At 40.7% G+C, this 27360-nt stretch overlaps 1 protein-coding gene across 1 annotated transcript in view; it reads left to right on the top strand.

Moving 5' to 3' along the window:
* Acvr1c (activin A receptor type 1C) overlaps window positions 1–27122 on the top strand; it is an 82961-nt gene extending 55839 nt beyond the window's left edge. The window contains exons 3-9 of the mRNA XM_041631614.1: window positions 1262–1501; window positions 9563–9793; window positions 13223–13390; window positions 15098–15254; window positions 17818–17942; window positions 19186–19316; window positions 23406–27122. Coding sequence (XP_041487548.1) covers window positions 1262–1501; window positions 9563–9793; window positions 13223–13390; window positions 15098–15254; window positions 17818–17942; window positions 19186–19316; window positions 23406–23531 — 1178 coding nt within the window. The 3' untranslated portion in view covers window positions 23532–27122. The remainder of the gene's footprint in view (window positions 1–1261; window positions 1502–9562; window positions 9794–13222; window positions 13391–15097; window positions 15255–17817; window positions 17943–19185; window positions 19317–23405) is intronic.
* The last annotated feature ends 238 nt before the right edge of the window (window positions 27123–27360 follow it).

Here is a 27360-nt window from a genome sequence, read left to right as displayed (position 1 = left end):
CTGGGACGGTGCACCCCTGCTTGCCATTCATTCTTGCTTTGTTTCCCTGTCTCCATGACACTTCTGCAGAGAGGCCTTCTAGGGCCACCCAGTCTACAGTGACATGGTGCTATCACGATGTCCTCTCTGCTGATTCAACCTCATAGCATTTATCCCCTTTCCTGCTCCCGCTCTGCAGCCCTCTGTTTGGTTGTCTGTATCTACGAGAGTTCATGAGCGCAGAGAGCGAGGATTGGGCTCTTTAACTCGCCATTTTATTTCCGGCACCTGGAATAATAGCAACATATTCCAAGAATATGATGAGTATTTGGAGGTTCCAGCAGGGGAGCGCAGCTACTCTGATACCCTTGACTAGAGACTGGTCCTCCTCCATTCGGGGAAGGTCGTCTTCTTCAACTGAGCGCGCAACTTCCTGAGGGACACACATGGAGCGGTGAAGGAAGAAGGGAACACCGGCCTAGCCAGCCAGATCAGCAGAATCAACCCTGGCCATCAATGGGGTGACAGATGTCGCAGCCAGATCGCCCTCACATCCCTGATGAGTATTTGGGGAATGAATGAACAGATGGATAGATTTGCTGTAAGGACGGACTGCTGAAGAACAAGGAGAAAACAGTAAAATTAAGAGCATCAAATATTTTGTGTGTTTTTTTTTTTAAATCTTCCAAGTCAATGCTTTTTCTCTACCCCTGCCTCCCACTGCCATTGTCATTGGTGCCATCACCTCTCACTTTTCCCTTTATTTTTGCTTGCACTCTGGTCTTTGCCAGTGAACTTAAATCTCTGCTTTTACGGTTGTACAATCTAGCTGAGGAATTTTGGCGACTGCACTTGGAATTTCCAAAATATTTTTTAAAGTTAGTGCTTTTAAACTATTTTTTTCAACTTACATACAAAGTCATGAATGGCTTAGTGTGTACTACAGATATGTATCTTTGAATACAGACACGTCATTGTGCCCGTGATACATGCCTATAATTCCAGTACAGGTGAGGAGGAAGCAGGAGGATCAATAGCTCTGGGTCATCTTTGGCTACATAGTTTCAGGCTAACCTGGGCTACTTGAGACACTTAGCCAAAATAAAATAATGTGTGGTCTTAGAATTACTACAAAAGTCTAAATTATTCCTTGCCAACAAATTCTAACAATACCTATACAGAAAAAATAATTTTAAAAAATGCCAAAATATCTTACACGAATTGATTTATAACTTTCTCTCTCTCTCTTTCTTTCTTCCATTTCTTTCTTTTTCTCTTGCAGTATCGCCAAATGCTCCCAGACTTGGCCCCACGGAGCTGACCATTGTCATTACTGTGCCTGTTTGCCTCCTGTCCATAGCTGCCATGCTGACAATATGGGCATGCCAGGACCGCCAGTGCACATACAGAAAGACCAAGAGACACAACGTTGAGGAGCCTCTGGCAGAGTACAGCCTGGTAAACCCGGGAAAAACACTCAAAGACCTGATTTATGATGCCACCGCCTCAGGTTCAGGCTCTGGTACGTGTCTGTTTTCAGCAAGCAAACTCTTGTTTAAAAATAAATGAACACCTTTTTTTTTTTTTGATAAAAGTGTCCAATGTGAACTCATCAGCTAGAGATCAATTAGGTACATAATAAATAAGCTTATGAATAGAAATGTCTTTAAGGATTACATGCGAATTGTCTACAGTAGCAGGCTTCCATATAGCGTTGCAAAGGGCCTTTAGGATTAGTTGTACCTCGCACATTCTCTCCTTTACCCTGCTCCTCCTCCCATTTAATATTATTTTAATTTCTCCTTTATCTCTTAATAGCACTGCATTCCATTCCACCATCCTCTTTTCTTTTTAAAGAGAGAGACAGAGAAACAGGCATATAGACCTCCCCCCCATCATAAACACACACACAAAGAGAGAAAGACAGAGAGAGAGATAGAGAGAGAGAGAGAGAGAGAGAGAGAGAGAGAGAGAAAGAGAGAGACAGACAGACAAACACACAGAGAGAACAAACATGGAGTAGTTGGGGGAGCACAAACATTATCAAAATATCATGCTATGATATATGAATAATTAAAAAAATCCTACTTAAAAATTAGAAAATTGTTACAATAGAGTCTTCTCAGATGTCTGGTGAAGCTTTTTTCTTTTTTATGCCTTGGGATTTGATTCTTTGCTCATTTGTTTTGCCTTTCCTCTTGTCCTCTACCTCCTCCCATTATGGTCAAAACCATCACTGCTGCTTTCTTCTGCTGTTTCATAGAAACAGGGCAGTTGGGGTGTTGGGTTTAAGTTCACAAGATATGGGGAAATGTGTTAGAAAACAAAGCAGTGTTCCTTGTGGATATTTGTGGTCACCCAAGGCCTTCTGAATCTGTAGGAATTCCCTCAGGATGTGCTTTCAAAGCTAACAAGGAGCTGTCCTGGAATTAACTCACAATGGTGCTCTGGAAGCCCAGAGATGATGAGGGAAGCTCAGGGCATTCCTAACTGGCTCCTGTGGCTCAAGGTTATCCATTCACTGCTATCACACCACAGAGCTCTGTTTTCTCCTTTAATCAATATAGACAGCCGATGGAGAATTCCAGAGGCCAGACTGCATCACAGAATCAAAGAGTCCCTTTCATAGCACAAAACGTTGAAGTCGGGGAGTCGGGGCAGGGCAGAATTTCCCTGCAGTTGCAAGGACTTCTTTTCCATTCTGAATTTCTAGAAAGCCTTGGCCCTTGACTTTACAGAAACATGACCAAGAGCACACCCAGACAGCCACTTCAGAAGTGCCTACATCTCTCGTTGCTTTAGGAGGATCATTAGAGTCACAGTTCCAGCCAGGAATGGATGCTGGTCTCTGTCTATATTCTCAGTATTAGGGCTGCTGTCATAGGAGCCTCCCAAGATGAGAGTCTAACCTGGGCTATGTAGCAAAATTTTGCCTTGAAAACAGTGAAATAAAAGAAACAAAACACAGAGCTTTGTGTAACATGTGGGTATGAGTAGCATCCAGGCAGACACAGTTAAGAGGGGCAGGTGGGGAAACACCAACACATTCATATGGGCACCCATATGTAACAGGGAAGCCCATGAATGCACTAGAAAAGGACATTTGCTGATGAGAAGAGTCTAATGGTCCAGGCTGTCACTGTAACATCAAGGAAGATTTTTTTTTTTCAAAGAAAACCAGGAGAGAAAAAAAATCCTGCAATTGCAAAACATATAAATTTGGAATCCAAATTATGTTATTGTATAGAAGGCTTACATTTTTATCTTAAAAACAATATTCCTCAGTATTTAAACTACATTTCTTTGGATATTATATGTTGAGACCTACTATACCCCAAAATTTTGTTTACTGCCAATATTCTGGGTACAAAGAACTCTGATATATGTTTAATTTCTAGAAATACATTTCTTGATCATTTTCAAAGGATTGAACAACCTTCTACTTATTACCCACAGAAACATTTTTATTTACTTGATGATGTTAGGTCGTGTTCTGATTAGTTTTTTATTATCAACTTGACACAACCGAGCGTCTTCTGAAAGGAGAAGCCTCAGCTGAACAATTGCCTGGATCAGGTTAGCTTGTGAGCAAGTTTATGGGAGAAATGATTGCTAATTGATACAGGAAAGCACAATCCACTGTAGGTGGTATCATCTCTGGGCATCTTGTCTTGGGCTGTACAAGAAAAGCTACATGAGAATAGCCCAGGGTGCTACCCAGCAAGCCATGTTTCTCCACAGTTCCTGCCTTGAGTTTCTGCCCGCATGTCCTTCAATGATGACTTGTACTCTGCAAGTGTAAACCAAACAAACCCTTTCCTCAACCATGGTGCTTTTGGTCATGGTGTTTATATATTTTCCTGTAGACAGAAATTTCTGTCCAGCCCAGTCCTGAAGCCATTCAGTCCCAAATAAATACACAGAGGCTTACATTAATTCTAAGCTGGTTAGCCTAATGCTCAGGTTTATTGCTAACTAGCTCTTATGATTTAAATTCAATCATAATTCTTGCTTGTGTTTAGCTGTGTGGCTTGGTATTTTTTCTCAGTAAGGCATTCTCATCTCTCTTCCTCGGCTTCTGGATGATGACTGTGTCTCTCTGTCTTTCCTCTTCCCAGGATTTTCCTAGTCTGGTTGCCCCACCTACACTTCCTTCCTGGCTACTGGCCAATCAATGTTTATTAAATGAATATAAGTGACAGATCTTTATAAGAGCATTATCCCACAACATTTCCCTTTCTTTTCTTTTCAAAACAGGAACCCTGAATCCACCTTTGTTTAGTTTTTTTCCCTGACTATTATTCATAACAACTTGTAACCAACATACTAAACAAAGACAAACAAACATCCATAATCCATGTTGGGGGAATGTGGGCAGTGATTACCAAATATCTAATTGCCTGAAGATATAGCCACAATTTGCTGTGGGATAATGTCACTTATATTAGTTTAATAAAACATTGATTGGCCAGTAGCCAGGCAGGAAGTATAGGTGGGGCAATCAGACTAGGAGAATTCTGGAAGAGGGAAGACAAGAGACCCAGAAACAGATGAAGTGAGATGAGAATGCTTTCCTAAGAAAGGAACCAAGCCACATGGCTGGACATAAATAAGAATTATGGGTGAATTTAAGTCATAAGAGCTAGTTAGTAATAAGCCTGAGCAATAGGTCAAACAGTTTATAAATAATATAAACCTCTGTGTGTTTTTTTGGGACTGAATGTCTGCAGGACTGGACTATACAGAAACTTTGGTCTTTATTTTTCTATTCTTTAAGTGTACTGAATCTGACCAAGGATTTTTCTTCCATGTAAAAATAATACAAATTAATATGTAGGAGACTAGATATCTAATTTAAGAAAGGAGTGATGAGCTGGCAAGATGGCTCACTGGGGAAAGGTGCTTGTCACCAATCCTGAAGCTCTGAGTTCATTTCCAAGGACCCATGTGGTAGAAGGAGAGAGCCAACAACCTATAAGGTTGTTTTTTGACCACATACTCCCTATGGTGCTCTCCCCATACACAGATATAGAAATTCTGTTAAATTTTTTAAATATATAACAAGGAGTCATGACTTGAACACTAAAGCAAAAATTTTGATAGTTGGCACAGACCCAGATTAGTATAGCTCTCATCCCTCATCAAGGAAGCATTGTTTTAGGCAGATGAAGACCATTAAGACCATAAAGAGCCACAACTGTTCCAAATTTCTAGAACAACTGATCCCATTGTGCTCAACCCCAAGGCATGCATCTACAAAACAACTCCTACACTTGAGGCTCAGGGAACATCACAGAAGACAGGATGGAACGATTGTAAGAGCCAGAGGACCAGGAGCTCTTCTGTGAGATTGTGTCTCCTAAAAAGGGCAGAGAAACTGCCTCTATGATACCTCAACAATATGACTGCCTATCCGGGCGATGGTGGCGCACGCCTTTAATCCCAGCACTCGGGAGGCAGAGGCAGGCGGATCTCTGTGAGTTCAAGACCAGCCTGGTCTACAGAGCTAGTTCCAGGACAGGCTCCAAAGCCACACAGAAACCCTGTCTCGAAAAAAAAAAAACTCCCCCCCCCAAAAAAAACCAATATGACTGCCTGAGTAAGATCCGAATAAGGACAATAGCAGTAAATATGCTGATATGGAAGCGTAAATCTCATGGAGTCCAAAATCTCATGGGGCCCCATGATTAAACAAACACCAAATCAGGTTATATTTATATATTTATATGTATTATTCACTGAACAATAAAAACTAAGTTCCTTGCTCGTGCTCCGTCTCCTTCTGCTCCTGATTTGGACCTTGAGATTTCTGTCCGGTGCTCCCGTGTGGGTCTCTGTCTCTGTCTCCTTTCATCGCCTGATGAAGGTTAATATTCCTGAGGATGCCTATGTGTTTGTCTTTGGATTCACCTTCTTATTTAGCTTCTCTAGGAACATGAATTATAAGCTCAATGTCCTTTATTTATGGCTAGAAACCAAATATGAGTGAGTACATCCCATGTTCCTCTTTTTGGGTCTGGCTTACCTCACTCAGGATAGTGTTTTCTATTTCCATCCATTTGTATGCAAAGAAAGGAGACAGAGACAGAGACCCACACGGGAGCACCGGACAGAAATCTCAAGGTCCAAATCAGGAGCAGAAGGAGACGGAGCACGAGCAAGGAACTCAGGACCACGAGGGGTGCACCCACACACTAAGACAATGGGGATGTTCTATTTGGATCTCACCAAGGCCAGCTGGCCTAGGTCTGAAAAAGCATGGGATAAACCCGGACTAGCTGAACATAGCGGACAATGAGGAATACTGAGAATTCAAGAACAATTGCAGTGGGTTTTTGATCCTACTGCACGTACTGGCTTTGTGGGAGCCTAGGCAGTTTGAATGCTCACCTTACGAGACCTGGATAGAGGTGGGCAGTCCTTGGGCTTCCCACAGGTCAGGGAACCCTGATTGCTCTTCGAGCAGATGAGGGAGGGGGACTTGATCGGGGGAGTGGGAGGGAAATGGGAAGCGGTTGTGGGGACGAGGCAGAAATCCTTAATAAATAAATAAATTTAAAAAATAAAAAATAAAAAAAAAACTAAAGAAAAATTTCTGTTAAATGTTTTAATGACTTCAAACGTGTATCTTCAAGCATGCATATGAATTTGTCAGCTTCTGGACTCTTCTTTTTGAGATTATACTAAGACATCTTGTGGAAGGAAGAAGAAAACATGCCCCAGCCCGGATAATTTCCTTGTGTTTTTGCAGTGTGGATTGAACCAGGGTCTCACACATCACATGCTGGGCAAGTGTTCTTACTCTGAGCTACATTCCTAGGGTGTGTGTGTGTGTGTGTGTGTGTGTGTGTGTGTGTGTGTATGAAGAGGGATGATGACAAGGAACTTTCCCAGGCTAGCCCTTCTGCAGCATCCCAAATAGTTGAGAATACAAGCCTGCACCACCAGACTCTGTTCATAAATATATTTCCTTAAGCACAAATTTGAACACACTTTAGGCATTTTGTCTCTTCAAAGGCAGCTTGCTTGGCAGTGACCTCTAGCTAAAAGCACATGCCTTTAATCATCAGAGAACAGGTTTACCTTCGGCAACGCTTCCCCCACAATAGCTTGCCAGTGGGGAGGACACTGGACCAGCCTGCTTCCTTTCTGCCTTTCTCAATTGGTTGGTGACATTGAATCTGAGGCAGCTTTGTCAGATATTGAAAAACCCTGATTACGAAGCTTATCCCTGACCAGGTCAGGGACAAATTTCAAAGAGTTAGAGAGACTACAAAGTGAAAATAAATGGTGTTTTATTGGACTGTGCTTGAGCGTGGGCTTTGTCTCAGGCGGCTTTTACGGAAGTAGGAAGCCAGCTTCTTTGTCTTCCGGTATAACGTTCTGACAGATGGTGACACAAGCCAGACATCAGCTTCTATAATCCCTGGTGAAAAGATTAAAATGAACTCATGGCAAGAGGCAAAGTTTCTGTTCAAATGCAGTCTGAAGCTATGTAGAACAAAAACTACTCAGGCTCATCTCATTATTCGCTTTGGAAGGTTTTGAGGCAGCCAAAGCAGCGTCTCACCCAGCTCACCCCGCTGGTCCCCTTACAGGATGTGATGTTCTTTGTTCACCAATTGGATGTTGTATCAACTGCAGTGTAGAAACACTGTCTTATCGGCTTCTTTCTTTTTCTGTCGGCGGGTGATGATGTGGGGAGGGAGATATGCTGAGATTTGACTTAATAATTGTTAGTGTCACTTTGGGCCAAAAACATTAAGTGAAGCCTACAAAAATAACCCTGGCTATTTGTTGCTGAATGTCTTCCTTCCCACAGAGAGGAACACAGGTCTGTCCTCCTATGGGACGCAAAGCACTCTGGGTCAACCTCCCGCAGCAGCAGACTCTCTTCAAATCTAATTACTTGTCAGGCTCCAATTTTCTCATCGATAAATGATGAGGTTGAACCAGATGGTTCCAAAAGAACTTTCGGACCATGGGGCTTGCTGACTAATTGTTGAGGCTCGTACCAGTGAATTTATAGTCTGTGCCTATTTACCACCGTGGGTGGTTCTCGTGGAGATGAGAACATCTGTGTAAACACTGGCTCATTCTTGGATCAGGGGACAATGCCCCCCAAGGAGCCACATGGGCATTGCTTTCTCTGGCTGCCTGAGAACAGTGACAGTAACCAAACTGACTTTCTAGAATATACTCATCCTGTAGCCACTTCAACTATTTGCTTTCTAGCAACACAATTACAGGAATAATAAAACCGTCTCCTGGAGCTTATGCTGAAAATACAGCAAATGAGAAGGAAGAATATTACAGCTCACTGAGATTCCACCATGCAGTTCAGTCTTTCTTCTATGCACAGTTTGAAAGGCTGCGAACTCTTAGAGATAAAATTCACTATACCGTTTTCATTTGACATTGTGTCAGAGTAGACTCCAGTGTCAGTGGAATAAGATTTATTAGCAGCACCATTAGGGTCAGTCTTAGATGATTCATGTAGATGCTGCTGAAAGATCAAGGATAACCATTATTGATCATGCATCAGGCCAGGTACAGTGCTAGCAGCTTAACCTGCTTATTAACTTACACACTGTCCGGTTTCGCAGAGGAGCGTGCAAAAGTTCACAGAAGATAAACAATCTGACCACGTTGACTAGATGCTGTAGCTGAAATCGGAACCCAGGCCTTTACTGACCTGTGCTTGTGTATCTACATCATATCTCACTTGCTTACTTGAAAGATTTCATTTTTGTTTACTATTACTAACAACAATGTATTCAATATCTTTAGATAGATAGATAGATAGATAGATAGATAGATAGATAGATTCTCTACATTTTGACTTAGTTCTATAGGATAGAATTTTAGAAGTATAGTTACTGTTTTAAAGAGTACAACCAGCCTGGGCATGGTGGTATGCATCTTTAGTCCCAGCACTTGAGAGGCTGAGGCAGGCAGGGCTCTGTGAGTTTGAAGCTAGCTTTGTCTCTGTAGTGAGGTCCAGGACGGCCAGGGATGCATAGCAAGACCCTGTCTCAAAACAACCACAACAAAAAATTATGAACAGTCTACAGATCCACAGAGCATGTTTTCCTATTTCATAGACAACGTATTCTTAGTGTAACATGCTTATCTTATCAGTCATTGAATTGGATTCCCGACATGCACATTTTAATTTTGTTTTGCAGGAAATCCACAAAGAATTAATTTTTTTCCTTTCACAGTGGTACCTAGGAGCTCTGCATTTTATTTTACTTGTTAGCCATACATGTTTCCCTTTGAGTCCTTAGGAATCAGAATGGCTTTACCAGAAATCCAGGGGATTTGCCACAGTTCTTAGGAATCAGATATCTGCAGCATTAGTCTGTGTTCAGAAAGCATTGTTTGTGCATAAGAGAAGAGAAATGAATAATTTAGGGCATTTTCTAGATCATACCTTGGCCTTGCAGCTTGTTGGAATGGTGCATATTATTTCTTCAACCTTGGTAAAGTTACTAACGTGCTTAAGTGTTCACTTTTCATGCAAAAGCATCGTGTCTGTGGCTGCTGTTTTGAAGGCTTTGTCTGCCTCTCCTTTGACCAGGTCTGCCTCTTTTGGTTCAAAGAACAATTGCGAGGACTATTGTCCTTCAAGAAATCGTAGGAAAAGGCCGATTTGGGGAAGTGTGGCACGGAAGATGGTGTGGGGAAGACGTGGCCGTGAAAATATTCTCCTCCAGAGATGAAAGATCTTGGTTTCGCGAGGCAGAAATTTATCAGACGGTGATGTTGAGGCACGAGAACATCCTTGGCTTCATTGCCGCTGACAACAAAGGTAAGGTCATTGTCACCGTGGTCGGCACGAAATACGTGAGATTGCTTGTAAGACAGATGGGACTCATCACTTTGTCTCAAGAAGACACATGATGTTCTAGCTTCTTTATTAAGAAAATTCTTTTTTTCTTTCCCACAAGTAAATGCCCATAACTGAGCAGCGAATAGCTAGTGTGGAGTCGTGATTATGCAGTGAAGCTGCTGTTTAAGATATTAGGTAACTGGTACCAGGCAGGAATCAGCCATCCGCCTCTGGGGCCAGTTCTTGGAAAATCCATTAACCTTGTTTTTCTGTCTTGAGTCACCCTGGGTTCTGGAAACAACTAGAGGCATTTCGGACTAAAGGGGAGCTGGGGGACATCAAGCATACAGGCAGTGGGACAATTTTGGAATTTTGAGTGCCTGCTATTATCAAATGAGATGGAATCTATATCCCAGGATTTGTGAGCAAGAGAACAGTTTTCAGCCATGTCCCCTCTAGACTGTGTGAATGAGACAAGAGTTTATTTATTAGCGGAGTTTTCTATCACTGTTAACTTGAGCATGTCTCAGAATTTGAAGTTTAACACTGACAGGTGACTCATTCGTTGTTGATTGTTTTCGTGTCCTGGAACAAAAAAGATCATCTATCTGGCATTTAAAGTCAGGACTCTTAAAATGTCGTCCATGTGCTGCAGGGAAGTGATGTAGTTAGTGGGCTTTTTCCTTCGCTTGCTTCTTCCAACAGAATTCTGCCTTTGAAAATAGGAGCGAGAAAACACAACCAGTCAGGTTAGAAAGTAGACCTTCAATCAGTCTCCGTATCTTTGAAGAACTTTGATGGAGCCACAGTTACAATATCATCAACAAACAAACAAACAAAAAAAAGGTTAAACTAAATTATCTATAAATTTTACATTTTACTCATCTACTATTGCCTGGAAAATTAAAAAAAAAAAGTTTTGTCTAAGAGAAGCATGATCATGATTTTATTTATGAATAACTAGATGTCGAAAGAGAGGTTCAGCATTCATTGCACATTTGGACCAGAATTGTAAGGAAGGAGAGTAAAATTGAGATGCTACTACCACCACTACTACTTATTATTATTATTATTTATTATTTATTATTATTTAATCTGTTGGGGTAGTTTTCCTGCACATATGCCTGTGCCTAGTGCAGATGAAGATCCCCTGGAACTGGAGTTACAGATTATTGTGAGCCACCAAGTGGAGGCTGGGAATTGAACTTGGTTTCTCTGGATGAGCAGTCAGTGTTCTTAACTGCTAAGCCATTTCTCCAGTTTCTGTTTCCAAGTTCTTAAGGACATATACATTAATACTATGTCCTGAGTTTTGAAAGTAGAGTCACCGTTCCAAGGTTAAGAAACTGCTTCTCCCCTGCTGAGTTATTTCCTTGTAAGGTTAACCAGCACAGTAGTATTGATGAACTACTTTAATCGTAGTGCTTACTGGATAACAGACAAATCTGCCCCAAAGAGGTGATCTTTCATCTTTGTTTCCTTCTGTTTTTTAATACAATTTTATTTTATGTGCTTTGGTGTTTTGCCTGCATGTGTGTCTGTGTGATGGTGTCAGCTTACCTGGAACTAGAGCTACAGACAGTTGTGAGCTGCCTTGTGGGTGCTGGGGATTGGACCTGGGTCTTCTGAAAGAGCATCCAGAGCTCTTAATGGCTGAGCCATCTCTCCAGCCCCTGTTTCCTTCTGTTTACCTGACTTCTCTCAATCATATCCTTCCTTATCAGTCACTTTGTTTAGATACCAAATGATCTCTAATATCACTTTCATCTTCATACATTCCTTATTCATGTAATGTTTACACTACATTGTAGCGGAGTACCTAACTAACAAAGACCTTGTTGTTGGAGAGCATAGTTAGGTGCGGGTGTTAGCAGGGAGAGTCTGAGGGTGAGGTTGGTGGATGGTAGGTTCTTAGTGAACTTTATAGTAGAATGCCTTTTGTATGTCATGAAGCTTTCTTACTGCCTGATTGTGGAAATGAAATCGACCAATACCATTCAGTTCCTAAACATGCAGCACCGGGGAGGAAAGCCTCTAAGCAAAATGCTCACGGTAGAGACCATCTGAGTCTCAGAACTGGCCAGGGCTGTCTATACCGTTGGAGACACTTTGTTTAGAAATCTACAAGTAGCCGGGCGGTGGTGGCGCACGCCTTTAATCCCAGCACTCGGGAGGCAGAGGCAGGTGGATCTCTGTGAGTTCGAGGCCAGCCTGGTCTTCAAGAGCTAGTTTCAGGACAGGTTCCAAAAAACTACAGAGAAATCCTGCCTTGAAAAACCAAAAAAAGAAAAAAGAAAAAAAAAAGAAAAAAGAAAAAAAGAAAGCTACAAGTAGCTGTTGAAGTGCTGCTGCATAGAGAAGCATCGGGTTAATTCTCACCTGTTAAAAGTCTTTAAAAAAAATGCTGGGTTGATTTTTGTTTTTGTTTAAATGGGGTTGCTGGCTGAGAATATCTAGCAATCGTATCATAGCATGCAGATTTTTATACAACTGTTTGAAGTACAGATTTCCTATATTTAAAGGAAAAAATCATGAACATTGTTAGACTATCAGCAATAATAATAGTGGTGGTTATAATAGCGGATATATTTCTTTTTTTTATTGATTTAATCTTTCTTATGATGGAGGAAGGTCATTGGTTAAATAAAAAGAAACTGCTTGGCCCTCATTGGTTAGAAGATAGGTGGGAGGAGTAAACAGAACAGAACACTGGGAGGAAGAGGAAGTGAGCTCAGACTCCACAGCTCTCCTCTCAGGAGCTGACACCTCAGAGAGATGCCATGCTCCGCTCTCCCGGGCAGACGCACGCGATGAAGCAAGCCGCCAGGTTAGACATGCTGAATCTTTCCCGGTAAGACCGGTGCTCACAGATTATTAGAGATGGGTTGGTTGGGATGTGAGAATTAGCCTGTAAGTGCTAGAGCTAAAGGGCCAAGCAGTGTTTAAATGAATACAGTTTGTGTGTTGTTATTTCGGGTAAAGCTAGCTGTGCGGGCGGCTGGGGTGCTGGGGACGCAGCCCCACTGCCCCTAATTACTACATTCTTAAAAGCTTAAGAGTAAAGGATAAGGCAGAGGCCAGATGTGCCTCTCAGAAGTATCTCCCACAATGCATCTTTCAAAGTTTCCCATACATGATGGTAGCTGTACCAGCAACTATTGATGAAAGCAAGCAGGCAAAGAGTTGCTCCCTTGTTAGAACCACTTTCCACATCTTTCTGTTTCTATGGAAGCTTTTTCCATATCCTACATCTTCGATAACTCATTGAGAACTTGATACTTCCCTAACCACAGCTTCCTGGCTGGAAGAATTAACTTTGCTTCATAAATGGCACAGATGACCATTGTTGTTAAAAGTGCTCACATGCTTTCTCAACATTTACCACTGTAAACAATGTTTTCTCATTAGATAATGGAACTTGGACTCAACTTTGGCTTGTATCAGAGTATCACGAACAGGGCTCCTTATATGACTATTTGAATAGAAACATAGTGACCGTGGCTGGAATGATCAAGCTGGCCCTTTCGATAGCCAGTGGTCTGGCTCACCTACATATGGAGATCGTTGGTACCCAAGGTAGGCATCTCCTTTCAGAAAGCTGGTCTTTGTATTGATTGTATTTCAGTGCTTCGCAACCATCAAACACAGAGGAACAATAGAGGTATGTCATGCAAGTGGGGTTCTTGTCATGCAGCAAACAACTTTCTCATCCTTGGCACCACACACATGCTATTCATGATGTATTTCTATCCCCAGTGGCTCCTCCCATGCCATTAGAGGTCTTATTTTGGTGGCAAAGGCTACATAGTTATGTACTGCAGATGGTATAAGTGCTTGTTTTTGATAATTAAAATGTGATTGGGAATGATAACATAACCATGAAAGAATATGTGAAGGTGGGTGTGGGAAGCTGAGGCAGAAGGATGCTCATGAGTTTGAGGCAGTCCTGGGTAACATGTGAGTTCCATACTAGGCTGGAACTGTCTCAAAAAGATAAAAAAGAGTATTTGAATATCATACTTGAAAGCCAAATAATATCCTTTGCTTTGTCAACTTACTAAGCCTATAGAAAACTGACCCTCAAAAATGATTAGTCTGAGTAGGGCACTAGATTTGTGACCCATTTATATTCTTTTTTTAAAAGGATTTATTTATTTATTTATTATGTATACAGTATTCTTAGTATTCTGCATGTATTCCTGCAGGCCAGAAGAGGGCACCAAATCTTATTACAGATGGTTGTGAGCCACCATGTGGTTGCTGGGAATTGAACTCAGGACCTTTGGAAGAACAAGCAGTGCTCTTAACCACTGAGCCATCTCTCCAGCCCCCCTTTATATTATTAAAAATTATTGAGCTCCCCAAAGTTTTAGTAAATGTAGGTTAGATTTATTAATATATTTCATACTAAAACCTTATTGATAAATTAAAATATTGTTTATTTCAAGAACTGTAATTAGCCAATTAAATATTTACATGACTAACAGCTTCCAAGTGTTTTACAACTTTTAAAATAATGCAATAGAGTGAAAATAGTGGTTTTGGCCTACAATTTTAAAAATAATTTTAATAACTAGCTGATTTTGCACATGTTCTTTTTTTTCCTTTTTTTATTTTTATTTATTATATATACAATATTCTGTCTGTATGCCTGAAGGCCAGAAGAGGGCGCCAGACCTCTTTACAGATGGTTGTGAGCCGCCATGTGGTTGCTGGGAATTGAACTCAGGACCTTTGGAAGAGCAGGCAATGCTCTTAACCACTGAGCCATCTCTCCAGCCCCTTGCACATGTTCTTTATCCTACTTGTCCATTATATGGTTTAGTTCAAGTCAGTGGAATGAGTCAGGCAGGTAGATATATAGTTGTTTTAAGGACCCTCGTGAATCCTCTGTTCTTGTTTGGGGAATTGCTAGTCTCGCGTAGTAAAATTTTGAGATTTATTTTATTAAAAAAACATTTGCCATATTGGGGGTCACAAGTAGTAGCAACCTAAACTTATTTATTGGAAACCTGGTTATTAATGTCCACAACTGTCACCTGGTGCTCCGTACACTGGAACTGCTTGAGTATAAAGCAAGAGATGGCCCTTGCTTAGCCTGGAGTTTGGCTAGGAGACTGAATGTTTCTCGAAAGCCTCTGTTGCACTGCTGGGCTTGGGGTATGGTCAGGGAAGATGTGTCTGGGGAGAAGATATTCGAGTTAAGTCTTCTAAGTGATTTGCTTCAAGAGACTCTGTCTTCAGTAGGGGAACAAATGCGTACAATCTTCTCACATTTTCTAGGTAAGCCTGCCATTGCTCACCGAGATATAAAGTCAAAGAATATCTTGGTGAAAAAATGCGACACGTGTGCCATCGCTGACTTAGGGCTGGCTGTGAAGCATGACTCCATCATGAACACTATAGACATACCGCAGAATCCCAAAGTGGGAACGAAGAGGTAAGATGACTTTCATTGGTCGCTCACTAAAGTTTCTATGATTGATCAAATGTGGGGACTGCCCGTGATGTGTGTCCATATGTGAAAAATGTGAAACCTAGCAAAAGCAATAAGTCTTTTCGAAGACACTGAGAAGCCAAAATGACCCCAAAGTTGGAGGGTTGACTCCTTGTCCTGACGAAGCAGCCATTTGAGTGCAGAGTCTAGAGTTGGTAGTGGTGGAGAAGACGTTGGCATGCCATGTTTATGTGACAAATTTTCCAGATGTCCTTCCTGCAGAAGAGAAACTACCTCAGTAGTATATAGGAACTGAATGGATGCTAGCCAGCTCGAGCATGGCAAATGACTCTGGCAGGCCTTGAACTTCTCCCCCTTTCCCTCTGCCTTACTAACCCAGATTACATCCCTAAAGCTTGTCATCAAGGTCTGTTCCCTTATTTGGCTACTTTCTCCTCCTGAAGCTGACTACCAAGATCCAGCTATCAAAGCATTGGAGTCCAGCCGTCATCAGCCCCTTTGCTCACCCAACACACCCAGTTAAAACTAAGCATCTTCTCCTAACACGAGGTTTTCTCCTTTACCATTATAAACCATATTTTTTTTCTATTAACTATATCTGTTGTCCCCCAGGACAATTATGCCTGCCCCTTCTCCCTTGTCCCCTTCTCCTTCTCCCTTGTCCTCTATCTCCTGTCTTTGAATACTATTCCCTGCCCTTTTAACCTCCGGGACAAATAAACCTCCTTTGTGCTAAGAACTCGGTCTTGGGGGCCCTGAGCTGATACTGATCCTCGCAGGAACTCCAGCACCTTTATGCCTGGCCAGGGAACTACAAGTCAGGGCTTGCTGTACAGGCTCCGGTTTTAAAGACCACATGCAAAACCAGGGCATTGGAGGAGATGGGTTAGGGACACTAGGATAATAAAACCATGTGTGTGTGACAGTCTATTCCCTTGACATGCAAAGTTACAGTGTATCAGTGTGTGTCAGTCTATTCCCTTAATATGCAAAGATACAGTGTGGGACAGTTTATTCCCTTAATATGCAAAGATACAGTGTATCCGTACAGGACAGTCTATTCCTGTAATTAGCAAAGATACAATGTATCAGTGTGTGCCAGCCTATTCCCTTAACAAGCAAAGATACAATGTATCAATGTGTATCAGTCTATTCCCTTAACATGCAAAGATACAATGTATCAGTGTGTGTCATTCTATTCTGGTAACAAGCAAAGATACAATGTATCAGTGTGTGCCAGCCTATTCCCTTAACAAGCAAAGATACAATGTATCAGTGGGTGTCGGTCTATTCCCTTAATATGCAAAGATACAATGTATCAGTGTGTGACAGCCTATTCCCTTAACAAGCAAAGATACAGTGTATCAATTTATATCTTACCTGTAGCTGGAATTGCCTTTAGTGTCCCAGAATGATGTACTTTGAAATAATATGCATTTGAACACAGTTTCCATTTTCAAGGAACACAATTTAACAAAGGTAGGAGGAAGCGCGAAGGCAGCAGAGCACACACCGCTGTGGCTGCCACAGGCTTGTCACTTGTTAAACTTCTGCTGCGTTCATTGTTTTGTCCAGCAGGTGGCTCCTTAGCTAGTCTTCTTCCAGCTCCTTTACCTGGGTTCCACACTTCAAGCTACTTTTTCATAATTTTAGAGCTCTTGACCTGGAAATCACGAAAGTCAAAGCATTTTCCTGAACTTGTTAAAGTGCTCTAGACTAGCAAATTTCTAAGGAGGTAGAGCTGGCCTCCCAGCCAGCTGAGATTTCAGGACAGTGCCCGCAAGCTGTCTACTGTCTGCTGGTTGACATTACTGATGTCACAGACGTTCCAAGGAGGCATGTTGAGAATGGGTGGTCTTAACCAATCCCTCTTCTTTTCTCAGGAACCCACCTTACCATTGCTGAATAGGGGGGCCCTCAGGGACGGCTTGGGTGCTGGTTTCCTTTCAGAGGTGGGGAGGGGGAGAATACTTTGAAAAGAACTCAAGAGCATATATTCCGAGGAAACGCCCAACTCTGTATGGGTCCATTAGGCTCAGTCAGGTCTTGTGACTTCAGGACTTCTACCATTAAGATTTGTTCAAACAAGGCTATACTATTCTTGGCAAGGTATATAGTAAAATTCTTCATTCTGAGAAGCTATATGTGGAATACCATTTAGCCTTCCTTGTGTTGGAGGTTGAGCCCCCTCTGGTGAGTGAATCCCATCCTTGTCAGGCAGGAACTTTCTGTAATGATAAATTCTTGGGATGTTGAGCTTTGTTTGTGTGGTGGTGCGCTTTGCTCGATGACCTTCCTAGTTCATTCTTTCCAAGTACTAGGCCACTTACTGGTGATCCTGCTATAATATAAAGCTGTATGACCTTTAGTTTCAGTTAAAATGTTTTAAAGTGATGATGAATCACTGTGTTTTTTAATTTCCCCCTATTTTGGTATCTGAGATGTACCTTTGAAATTGATGTGAGCGACCTTAATTTATGTTTGTATTGTGATGCATTAAGATTGTGGTTTACTGGACCGAATCTCAGTGTGCACATTTTTGAAGGTATATGGCTCCTGAAATGCTTGATGATACAATGAACGTGAGCATCTTTGAGTCCTTCAAACGAGCTGACATCTATTCCGTGGGGCTGGTTTATTGGGAAATAGCTCGAAGGTGTTCGATTGGAGGTAAGATTTTGGAAAATATTCTTTTGATCCCCTTTCCTTGACACCAGAGACAAGATGTGATTTTCTGTATTTTCCCAATAGTATACCGGGTAGTTGCTGAATAGTGAGGAGAAATCTTTTCAGTGATTTCTTTGCAGGGGCAAAAGTGGTGCACCCTGTGGAGAGTGGTGGGTTTATCTTTTGGCTTTTGTTTAGATATGGGCGACAATGCTATTCATTCTGATGCCTGTAATGATCATTTCAAATCAATCTATAAAATGATCTGATTGGAGTTTGCAACAGCTGGTATCCCTACTCATGTCCCAAAGCTAAGTGGCTTGCCAAGGCGGAGGATGGCCAGCCGTCCACAGGCTTTTCCTCTTTTCTCTCTTGTGATGTCAATGCAGGGACGGATAAAGTGCAGTAGGGAAGTGAGTGACATCATCTCCTGCCCTCTACTGCTCCTGCAGCTTAGAAGTTGGTATGGGAACCCCTGCTAATGCAGTCTAATGACATTGCTGCATCAATAGAAAAGTTAAATGCTCATAGAAAGCAGCTTACTGAGTATTCCCTTGTGAAACACACTTAGGACGAGCCTTGGTTTAGCAGTGTGTGTGTGTGCGTGTGCACGTGTGTGTTCCTGTGTGCTATGGCACAGAGCTCATGTGCAGGTCATGAAGCTCGTGAGACTGGATTTTCTCCTTCTGCCCTGTGGGATCTGGAGATTGCATTACTGTGTCAGACTTGGAAGCAGTGCCTCACCTGCTAAACCAGCTACCTAAAAATTTCAAACCCAACCCCCCCAATACTGCTTTGATAGATAAATATATTTATTTACAGTACAATGATGCTATTCTATAAACATGGCAATCAGGATTATTTTTGAACCATATATATATCAAAATGATAATATATGAAAATAAAAGTTACTTTGTTTTTACTGGAGGCATATTTGCTTTATTTTGTATGGCTATAAAATTATATACATTTATTCAGGGTTTTATGTATTACATATGATAACTATATCAATTTTACGTCATATTATATTGATTTTTATATTATAAAATGTCGTTACTTTGCACAAGTATTTAACTGGGTGATTTGAACCGAATCCTGTCTAATAGTGATATATTATTTTAACAGAAGTGAGATTACACTTTTCTAGGATATCATGCATGCCTGGAAGAACTAAGCATACTAGTTTGAAATACACATCATTATTGATTGCATATGTAGAAGAATTTACCCTGCGAATTTCTTACAGGAATGGTGGAGGAGTACCAGTTGCCTTATTATGACATGGTGCCTTCGGATCCTTCCATAGAAGACATGAGGAAGGTTGTCTGTGACCAGAAGTTCCGACCAAATATCCCAAACCAGTGGCAAAGCTGTGAAGTAAGGCTCTTATGTTCCCCCTCCTGCACCCTCCTCCCCCCTCTGCTTCTTCCCTCCCCAGCTTCCTCCTTCTCGCTGCCCTCCTCTTCATCCACTGGAGATCAACACATGCTGAGTTCTTCTGATTTCCTTCTGTTTTACTCTTCAGATTAATATCAGTGAGGATTTTCAGAGTACATAGTTCATTCCATGTATGGAGGGATGTCCTTTTTATTTCTAATGTCTTTAGAGGGTTTTGTCCCCTTAAGTAGTATGCATCCTTGACACGAGCCTCTGAAGCCCTGATGGCTTCTGACAACAGCGATTCTCTGAAGTCCTCTGTGGCTTAAGTGACATAGTCTGCGACATCCGGTGGCTTAGTAGTCATTCATTCGCACGGCTTCTTGCTGCTCCCATCCCCGTGCTGTTTCCAGGTCTCTGTGTTTTTCAGTGCGTGTCACAAGGGATACACAGTTTCCAGTCACATGGTCCCACCACACTGCTAGGGGCAAGGAACTGAAGGACACGGGCAAAATCAATGGCTCACTAATATTGTAATCGATAATTTATGCCTAATCTCGAGCTGCCTGAAGTTTAGCCTTCCTCATCAGAAAAGAGCCCTTACCATAGATCCAGCTGTTATCTGTCTTGTCAGCATAAGCAATCCAGGACTGTAAACCAAGCATGGCAGACACACAATACACAGCGGTTATCCTGCCTCCTGTAAGCTCTGACAAAGAGAGGAAAGGCAGTCTTCTCCCCCAATTATGTGGTTCAATTTCCCCTTCCAATCACTACTGTGTATTTATGGCTTTATTTGGGTAATAAATAAAACCATTTTATGTGACACTATTACTATTTATTTTGTTATAGGATTATTTTATGTAGTCACCTTATTACCCCAACTGTTTCCTTCCCCCATGATTTTAGCTCTTTTGTTTAAGGCAAGTTTTACTTCTTTTATCATTGTGTAGTTATTTCAACTCTGTTTATTTGAGGATCAGGCTTTGAGTCTTGTATAACATAACTGAAAGAATTCATTAAAGGCATGCACCAGCAGACCTGGCTATTACTGGTTTTAACACATAGGTATATGACTTGGTAAAGTTTAAAATACCTTAAAATATTTAAAATGTTTTAAATAATCAAATTAAAACCTGTGACTGTACAATTTGAAAAGTGGAACATTTTGAAATCTTTGAGGAACTTTCTGCCTTGCTGAGTGGCTAATATTGATATTAATGATTTCTTATTGTTCCCTGACTTTATTTAGATTTTTTTCAAGATATGCACAAATATATGGCAAAAATCACCCAATTGATGAACTATCCATTGCAGGGACTGGAGAGATCGCTCAGTGGTTAGACCACTTGCTGTTTCCACATAGAACCAGAATTCAGTTCTCCGCAATTATGTAGTGGCTAGCAATTGTCTGTAATGCCTGCTCAGGGAATCTGATGCTTTTTTATGACAGACAGACACACACACACACACACTTAAAAATCTAAAAAGAGAGTTATCTACCATAGTATATAAACATATATTTTCAAAAATTTTGGAAGGTATATACCTATTAATTCTTTTAAGGTATCCACTTAGACAGGCAAGTTGTCTGCTCATTCTTTCTTACTGTGATTCTGGGATCTCTGGTATAAAGTTACCTGGAATTGGTGGGGGGAAACTTCTTGCTCCTTAAAGCTTGTTTTTCACTATTTAGTGTGACAACTATTACACACATTTTTAAAGATTAAATAAAGATGGACTTTGATTTTGATAAGCATTTGCCTCTTAATGCCTTGTCTACTTACTTTCATTTGTTTTATTTTTATGCAAATGAATATTTGGCCTGTATGTCTGTATGCATACCATGTGCATGGCTGGTGGCCAGGGACATCAGAAGAGGGCTTTGGGTTCTAGGAACTGGAGCCGTGGACGGCTGTAAGTTACCACACAGGTGCTCGGAATTAAACTCAGGTCCTGTGCAAGAGAAAAGTGCACTGGACAGCTGCACCTTTTCTCTAGTCTCTCTAACTGCTTTTAAGAACTTCTCTGTTTTTAGTACCCTGCAATTTCTCCATGGCCAGTCTTTTTGTTTGTAGGTACCTAAGGTTTTATGAAGAAAGCTCTCACTATGTAGCTCAAACTTGTAGGAAACTTCCTGCCTTAGCCTCCCACTGCTGGCATCATAGCATGGGCCCCCAAACCCAGTTTTGTAGTTAAACTTGTTTGGAAAAAAAAAAAAAGACTGTTCTAATTCTAAGGTTTTGTGCCATTCCTCCCTTCTAGAAAATTCTGTGATAATATATCTTCTGATAATTCCTCTCTTTCTGTCTCCATTTCTATTTTTGGAAGTCTCATTGGCTGCTATTAAACCTTTCTAATTCTATTTTGCTTCCTGGGTATTTCCTACACTGGCGCCTGTAGATCAGATCCTCTAGATTTCTTTTCTGCTTCTGCACTTCTGCCTCAGAAGGGTCTAATCTGCCATCTAACTTATCCATTGGACTCTTTATTTTCATACCAAGAACATTTTACTGGTTCTGAAAGTACTGTTTTTACCCCCACAGGTTGTTCAGGTTTTACTTCTCTTTTAATGCAGATTTCTTATCTGTGAATTTTTAATAGCTGACGTTTTATGGATCTGATTCTGCTGGGTTTTGTTTTGATTGGTTCTTGCTTATTAGTACCCCTTCCACTCTCTGAGTGTAGAATTCCCTTATGAGTTCAGATTTACTGAAAAATTTGGGTAGATTTTTTTTTTCTTCACTCTAAGTCAAAGTAAGTGGTTTTCCTTACAAACTTCCTATTGAGGGAAGATTCATCCACATACATTTATTCTTATTAACTTATCTTCTTATATGTAAGTTCGAATACATGTGTGTACCAGGATACTTGTGTGTACTCACTGAAAGCCAAAGGACAACCTGTAGGAATCAGTTTTCTCCTTCCACCATGTGGGTCTCAAGATCAAACGTGGGTTGCCAGGCTCAGTGGAAAGTATCTTTACCTACTGAACCATCTTGACAGTTTAAGGTTCATGTTCACATTCATGTCCTTTTAAAAGCATCGTTAAACCTTCTCTTTGCTTTAGGCTGACTTTCCTTCCTTTGCATGGAGTCTTCATCTCTGATTTTCTAGAATAGAAGATAAGCATACACCAGTGGAGCACCCCCAGCTTCAGCAACTCCCTGGGTCCTTCATGTTTCATGCTTTTACACTGATTTCTCCTCTACGTACTGCCTTATTAGGGTTTCTGTTGTTGGAAAGAGACATGATGACCAGGGCAATTCTTAAAAAGGAAAATCATTGGAGCTAGCTTACAGTTTCAGAGGTTTAGTCCACTATCATCATGGTGGGACATGGCGGAGTGCAGACACGGTGTTGGAGAAGGAGCTCAGCTCTTCAGGCAACAGGAAGAGAACTGTCTTCCACACTAGGAGTAGCTTGAGCATATATGAAGCCTCAAAACCTGCCCTCACAGTGACACACTTCTTCCAACAAAGCCACATCTACTCCAACAAAGCAACACCTCCTAATAGTGCCATTTGCTATAGGCTAAGCATTCAAATGCATGAGTCTATGGGGGTATTTCTATTCAAATCACCACAGTATCTGCCTTCTTGCTTTGACTATTCTTCATACTGACTGTTTATATTTATGCTCAGATCATCATTTGCAACATGCAGTTATGAAAAATTAAAGTATAAATCTTAGTTTTCAGTTTGATGAATTTTTTCATGTGTTTGCACATCTGAAGAACTGTAACTGGGAAATCATACCATTGCCATGTTCCTCCATGGCTCATGCCACTTTTTACCTGTTTGGTTTGAGGCTCACCTAGCTGGCTTGACCTTGAACTCCTACTGCTTGTGTCTCCACCTACAAGTACTGGGACCATGGACTTGCAACACGGTGCTCAACTATCATTGCCTTTCTTAGAGGAGTTTGAAAATAGCCATCATTATGTCTCAGAATCAACGATTTTGATCAACTTGGTTAATCTACAAGGTTCATGTTTGAATCTTTTAAGAAGATTTTCCAGACGCTGACCCAGGGTTGTTTATCCTCTCTTGTGTGCACCTTTAACCCTGTGGTCTTTCTCTCCCGAAGGCACTCCGGGTCATGGGGAGAATCATGCGGGAGTGCTGGTACGCCAACGGGGCGGCCCGCCTGACAGCCCTACGCGTGAAGAAGACCATTTCTCAGCTGTGTGTCAAGGAAGACTGCAAAGCTTGACAGCGCGTCCAGGCAAAAGGACACTGGTCGCAGCTTCCGTGTGTGTCTCAGGCTTTGTGTGAACGTTCTTGCTTCTTTTTTTGCCGTGTTGTGTTTCAGTTCTACCTCAAAGACGACTCACGACAGTGTTTAAGTGTCCCAAAGGCGGCATCAAAAGACAAGTCTAGAGTTAAGCTTGGGCAGGTCTCGACTTCACCAATCTTCATGTTGCCATTGGTTTTATATTTAAAGGTGACACACTCATTCTGTTTTATTTAAGGAGGAAGATGTTATGAGTATAAAATAAGCTACAGAGAGTAGTAAAAATAAAATTCTTGTTTTACTTCAACCAAGAGCACGCACAAATGAGATGAAAACATATTAAAAATGTAAACGAGGGCACATTATAGAGAAATAGAACTTTAGAAATTATCTGGACCCTTGAAAAGTTACTATTGCTCAGAATTTTGGTATCTAAAGCCTGAACGGTGGAAGCCATCAGCAGGTTGTGAGAGCAAAGTCATGCTCTCCATAACTCGCTCTCTCTTTCCCTGCTTGCCACTCATGTCTTCACCTCTACAACAGCCCCTAAGGAGTTAGAAAGCCACCCGAGCCATTGCTTCTGATATCTAAAGGAAGTCTCCAATGTCTTGAACACTGTGAAATGTTTCAGAGTCACAGAGCTCATGCCAGAGATGATAGCAAACCCTGTGATAATGAACACTGTGAAGTCAGCTGGCCCGCTATGTTCCCTCGATTTCCCATAGTCCTTTTCTTCCTAAGAGGGGACATCTTCAGTTATGATAGTCTTAATTTAGTCATGTAGAGAGCACACTAAGTGTTTTGTAAGAACATAATGGATTTGCTAGAATCTCAGAACCAATCTACTAGCATTTCCACATAAAATGTCATCGTTATCCCATTCATTAACGAGAAAATGTTTTCTGAACATTGCCAAAGATTGACCAATTATAAACATACATAGTCTAGAGATGCATGTCTTAAGACATAGTTAATTTAAGGGTGCGTATTTAGGAAGAAAAATGACAGAAAGGTAAACCAGGAAAGATTTTGAGAAAAATTAAGAGAATTCTTTCAGAAGAATTTAACCACTGACCAGTACAGAGAGGACTGCACTGGCTATGAGAAGACATTCCTGGCCTTTTAAGAGGAACCCTGTGTGGAGAGTTTTGCAGGCTCTGCCCCAGCCTCCTTTTTTGAGGTCGAAAATATTTAACGGAACACCGGATATTTCATTCAAATGTGCTGTCCTGCTTTAGTGGAGGGGATTTAGCACGATGCCTTTCGGTGTTCCCAAAGCCCATTCCTCAGAACAGGCTTCTGCCTCGATGTTCTCAGAACGAAAGTGTTCTCTGACAGCATCGTCAGGAGCCAGACCGTTCTTTGACGCTTCTGGCAGTAAACACACCTGACCTGGATGTCTCCAAGGCCAAACGTTTGACCAAGTACAGTGTAATCCTTTTATTATAGGTAGGGCAAAGTTTTTACTATCCAGCGTTTAGATGTTCTACAAAGTGTAACACAGGGAGTAACGTTCCAAAGGATACACCTAAGTTTTCCACAAAAATACAACTTGGTGTGTACATTTCAGTGTGCCAATATGCTACCGGATCCATCTCATTGATTTAAGTTGAGATAAGAGACACAAATGCCTTGATGACTATGGGGCTTGCCTGTATTTCCATTCCCAGTCATACATTCATCCATTTATAGGCACAGAGCACCCCGTAACTCACTTGACACAATATTGGGTACAAGAGGGAATAAAAAGATAGATAGGTCCTGCCCTCAGGGATTTTAAAGTCTAATTTGGGAGTGGGAAAAGGAATATGAGTATGAGGGGAGAAAGTAAATTGACAGATAAAATATGCAGTGGGATGTCTTGAGTTCTGCGTGACAATGCTTTCGAGAATAGGTCTGAAAAATCACTTCCAATTTGCAACACATTTATAAAAGATCTTTATTTAGATATTACAGTCTAATTATATTATCAGTATCGAAAAGGTGTGCCTGTGTGAATGGGTATTGAAAAGAACTGTGTGAAAGGGGTGATCTGGCTTGCGCTTATTCCCTTATTGCACACAGTTTCTGCATGAAGGAAATGAAATTACTTAGGCGATTGTATTCAAATCTTCAATATAAATCTAATATATTCTGTTCTATTTACCACTGTTCTGTGGATATATTTACTAGGTTTTTAAAGAGAGGGTGTTTTTAGCATCTTCTTTGTCTTTAGGTTTTATAATTTATTTGAGAGTATACAAATGTAACTTATATTTTATTGATTCAGATTTCACTGTGGAGAAATCCACACATTAGTATGTTTTGAGACATTTTGCTTGTTCTTCTGCTGTTGAATTGTGATAATCTTAAAGGAGAGAGAAACACAAGTGTAAGGGAAAACAGTAGAAGTTACATACATAGACACTGCTCACTTATTAAAAAATAGAGGAGCATTTAAAGAATAAGTCAGATTTACTGTACATACCTACATACCTATGCGGTTCAATTTTAGACTACGTGTTTTTAATGGAATGTCATGTGATACTTGTTTCTTTTAAATATTGTTATGAGTAAAAATACCTTCTTAGGCTAGGTGCACAGTGACATCATTGTTTTGCTCCTTATGGATATTTTGGCTCTGGGTATAGCATAGAGCTTAGGAATGCTGTTATGAATTTTAGTACTGTGTGCAAAAATGATGGGGTTTCTACACAGCATCCCTTCTTGAAATATGAGAAGCATTATTTGTTGTCAACATTTGAGCATGAATTTGTTGCCTTATAAGTCGTGCGTTTAAGTTTGTAATCAGTACCAATTCTGTTGTATGCATTCTTCCATGTCTAAAATATTTGGCATGTCACATCTAGAATTCCTAATTTATGTTCTGCCTTGAGAGTTAAGTGAAACATGACTGTCGTACTCTATTTTAAGCATAGCACTTGCTTTTCATCTTTATACTTTCAATTAACTTTGCATTTTAAATTTCCATAATTGTATGAAAATAGTAACCTGATTGCAATGTCTGAAGAACTTAAAATCCGCTTTTATTTTAAAATGAAATATCGACAATACATTCATTAGATCATAAGTTCCACAATATCTTATCATTTTGAATGCTTCAACTATTGCAGAATGATTAAACAAAAGAGAAGTCTACTGTCCTGGAATTTTGCCACCATGTGACTTATTGGGGCAGAACAAACTCAGGGCAATCTGGGAGTTTAAGCAAAAGACCCAGGGGACCACTTAATGCATTTCCTGAAGGCAGGAAGCAGGCATCTGCCATCACACAGGAATCAAGAGAACAACTTAAAATTACTTGAGAGAGAATAGTTTTTGATTGATTAAAAGTAAACACGAAATTTTAGATGACTAAATAAATTCATTTAAAACGTGGAAACTTTGATTTCCTATCAAGCAGCTAAGGAACAAGAGTAAATGTATCAAAATTGGTAGCTGAGGCATTCAATAATCATTTCCTTTATATGACTTTAAAACCAACATTTACCAGCTACTTAGAAATGTTGATGTTTAGTGTCCTTCAATGATGTCATTGTAGTTTATGAAGCTATTCTCTTTTTATTTGTGAAAATCACTTGGATTTTGTTCACTATCTTGGAGAAGACGGTCATAGTTTTAAGGGCTTTTAGGTTTTTTCAGAATTTTCTTTTTAAAACAAAACCAAAAAAAAAAAACTAGAATGTAAAACATTCGCTAAAAATCTAAAATTAATCAGAATTTCTACACTCTACACAATATTTTCCCCCAAGAATTCTAATGCAAACTTTGAGGTGCTTGGCTTTCTTTTTGTCTTCTAACTTTTCTT

Source organism: Microtus oregoni, unplaced genomic scaffold (assembly GCF_018167655.1).
Source record: "Microtus oregoni isolate MIOR12 unplaced genomic scaffold, Mior012 000037F_ref0000500, whole genome shotgun sequence".
Lineage (NCBI taxonomy): Eukaryota > Metazoa > Chordata > Mammalia > Rodentia > Cricetidae > Microtus > Microtus oregoni.
Note: the sequence above shows the minus strand (reverse complement) of the source record. Positions and strands in the feature narration are given on the sequence as shown.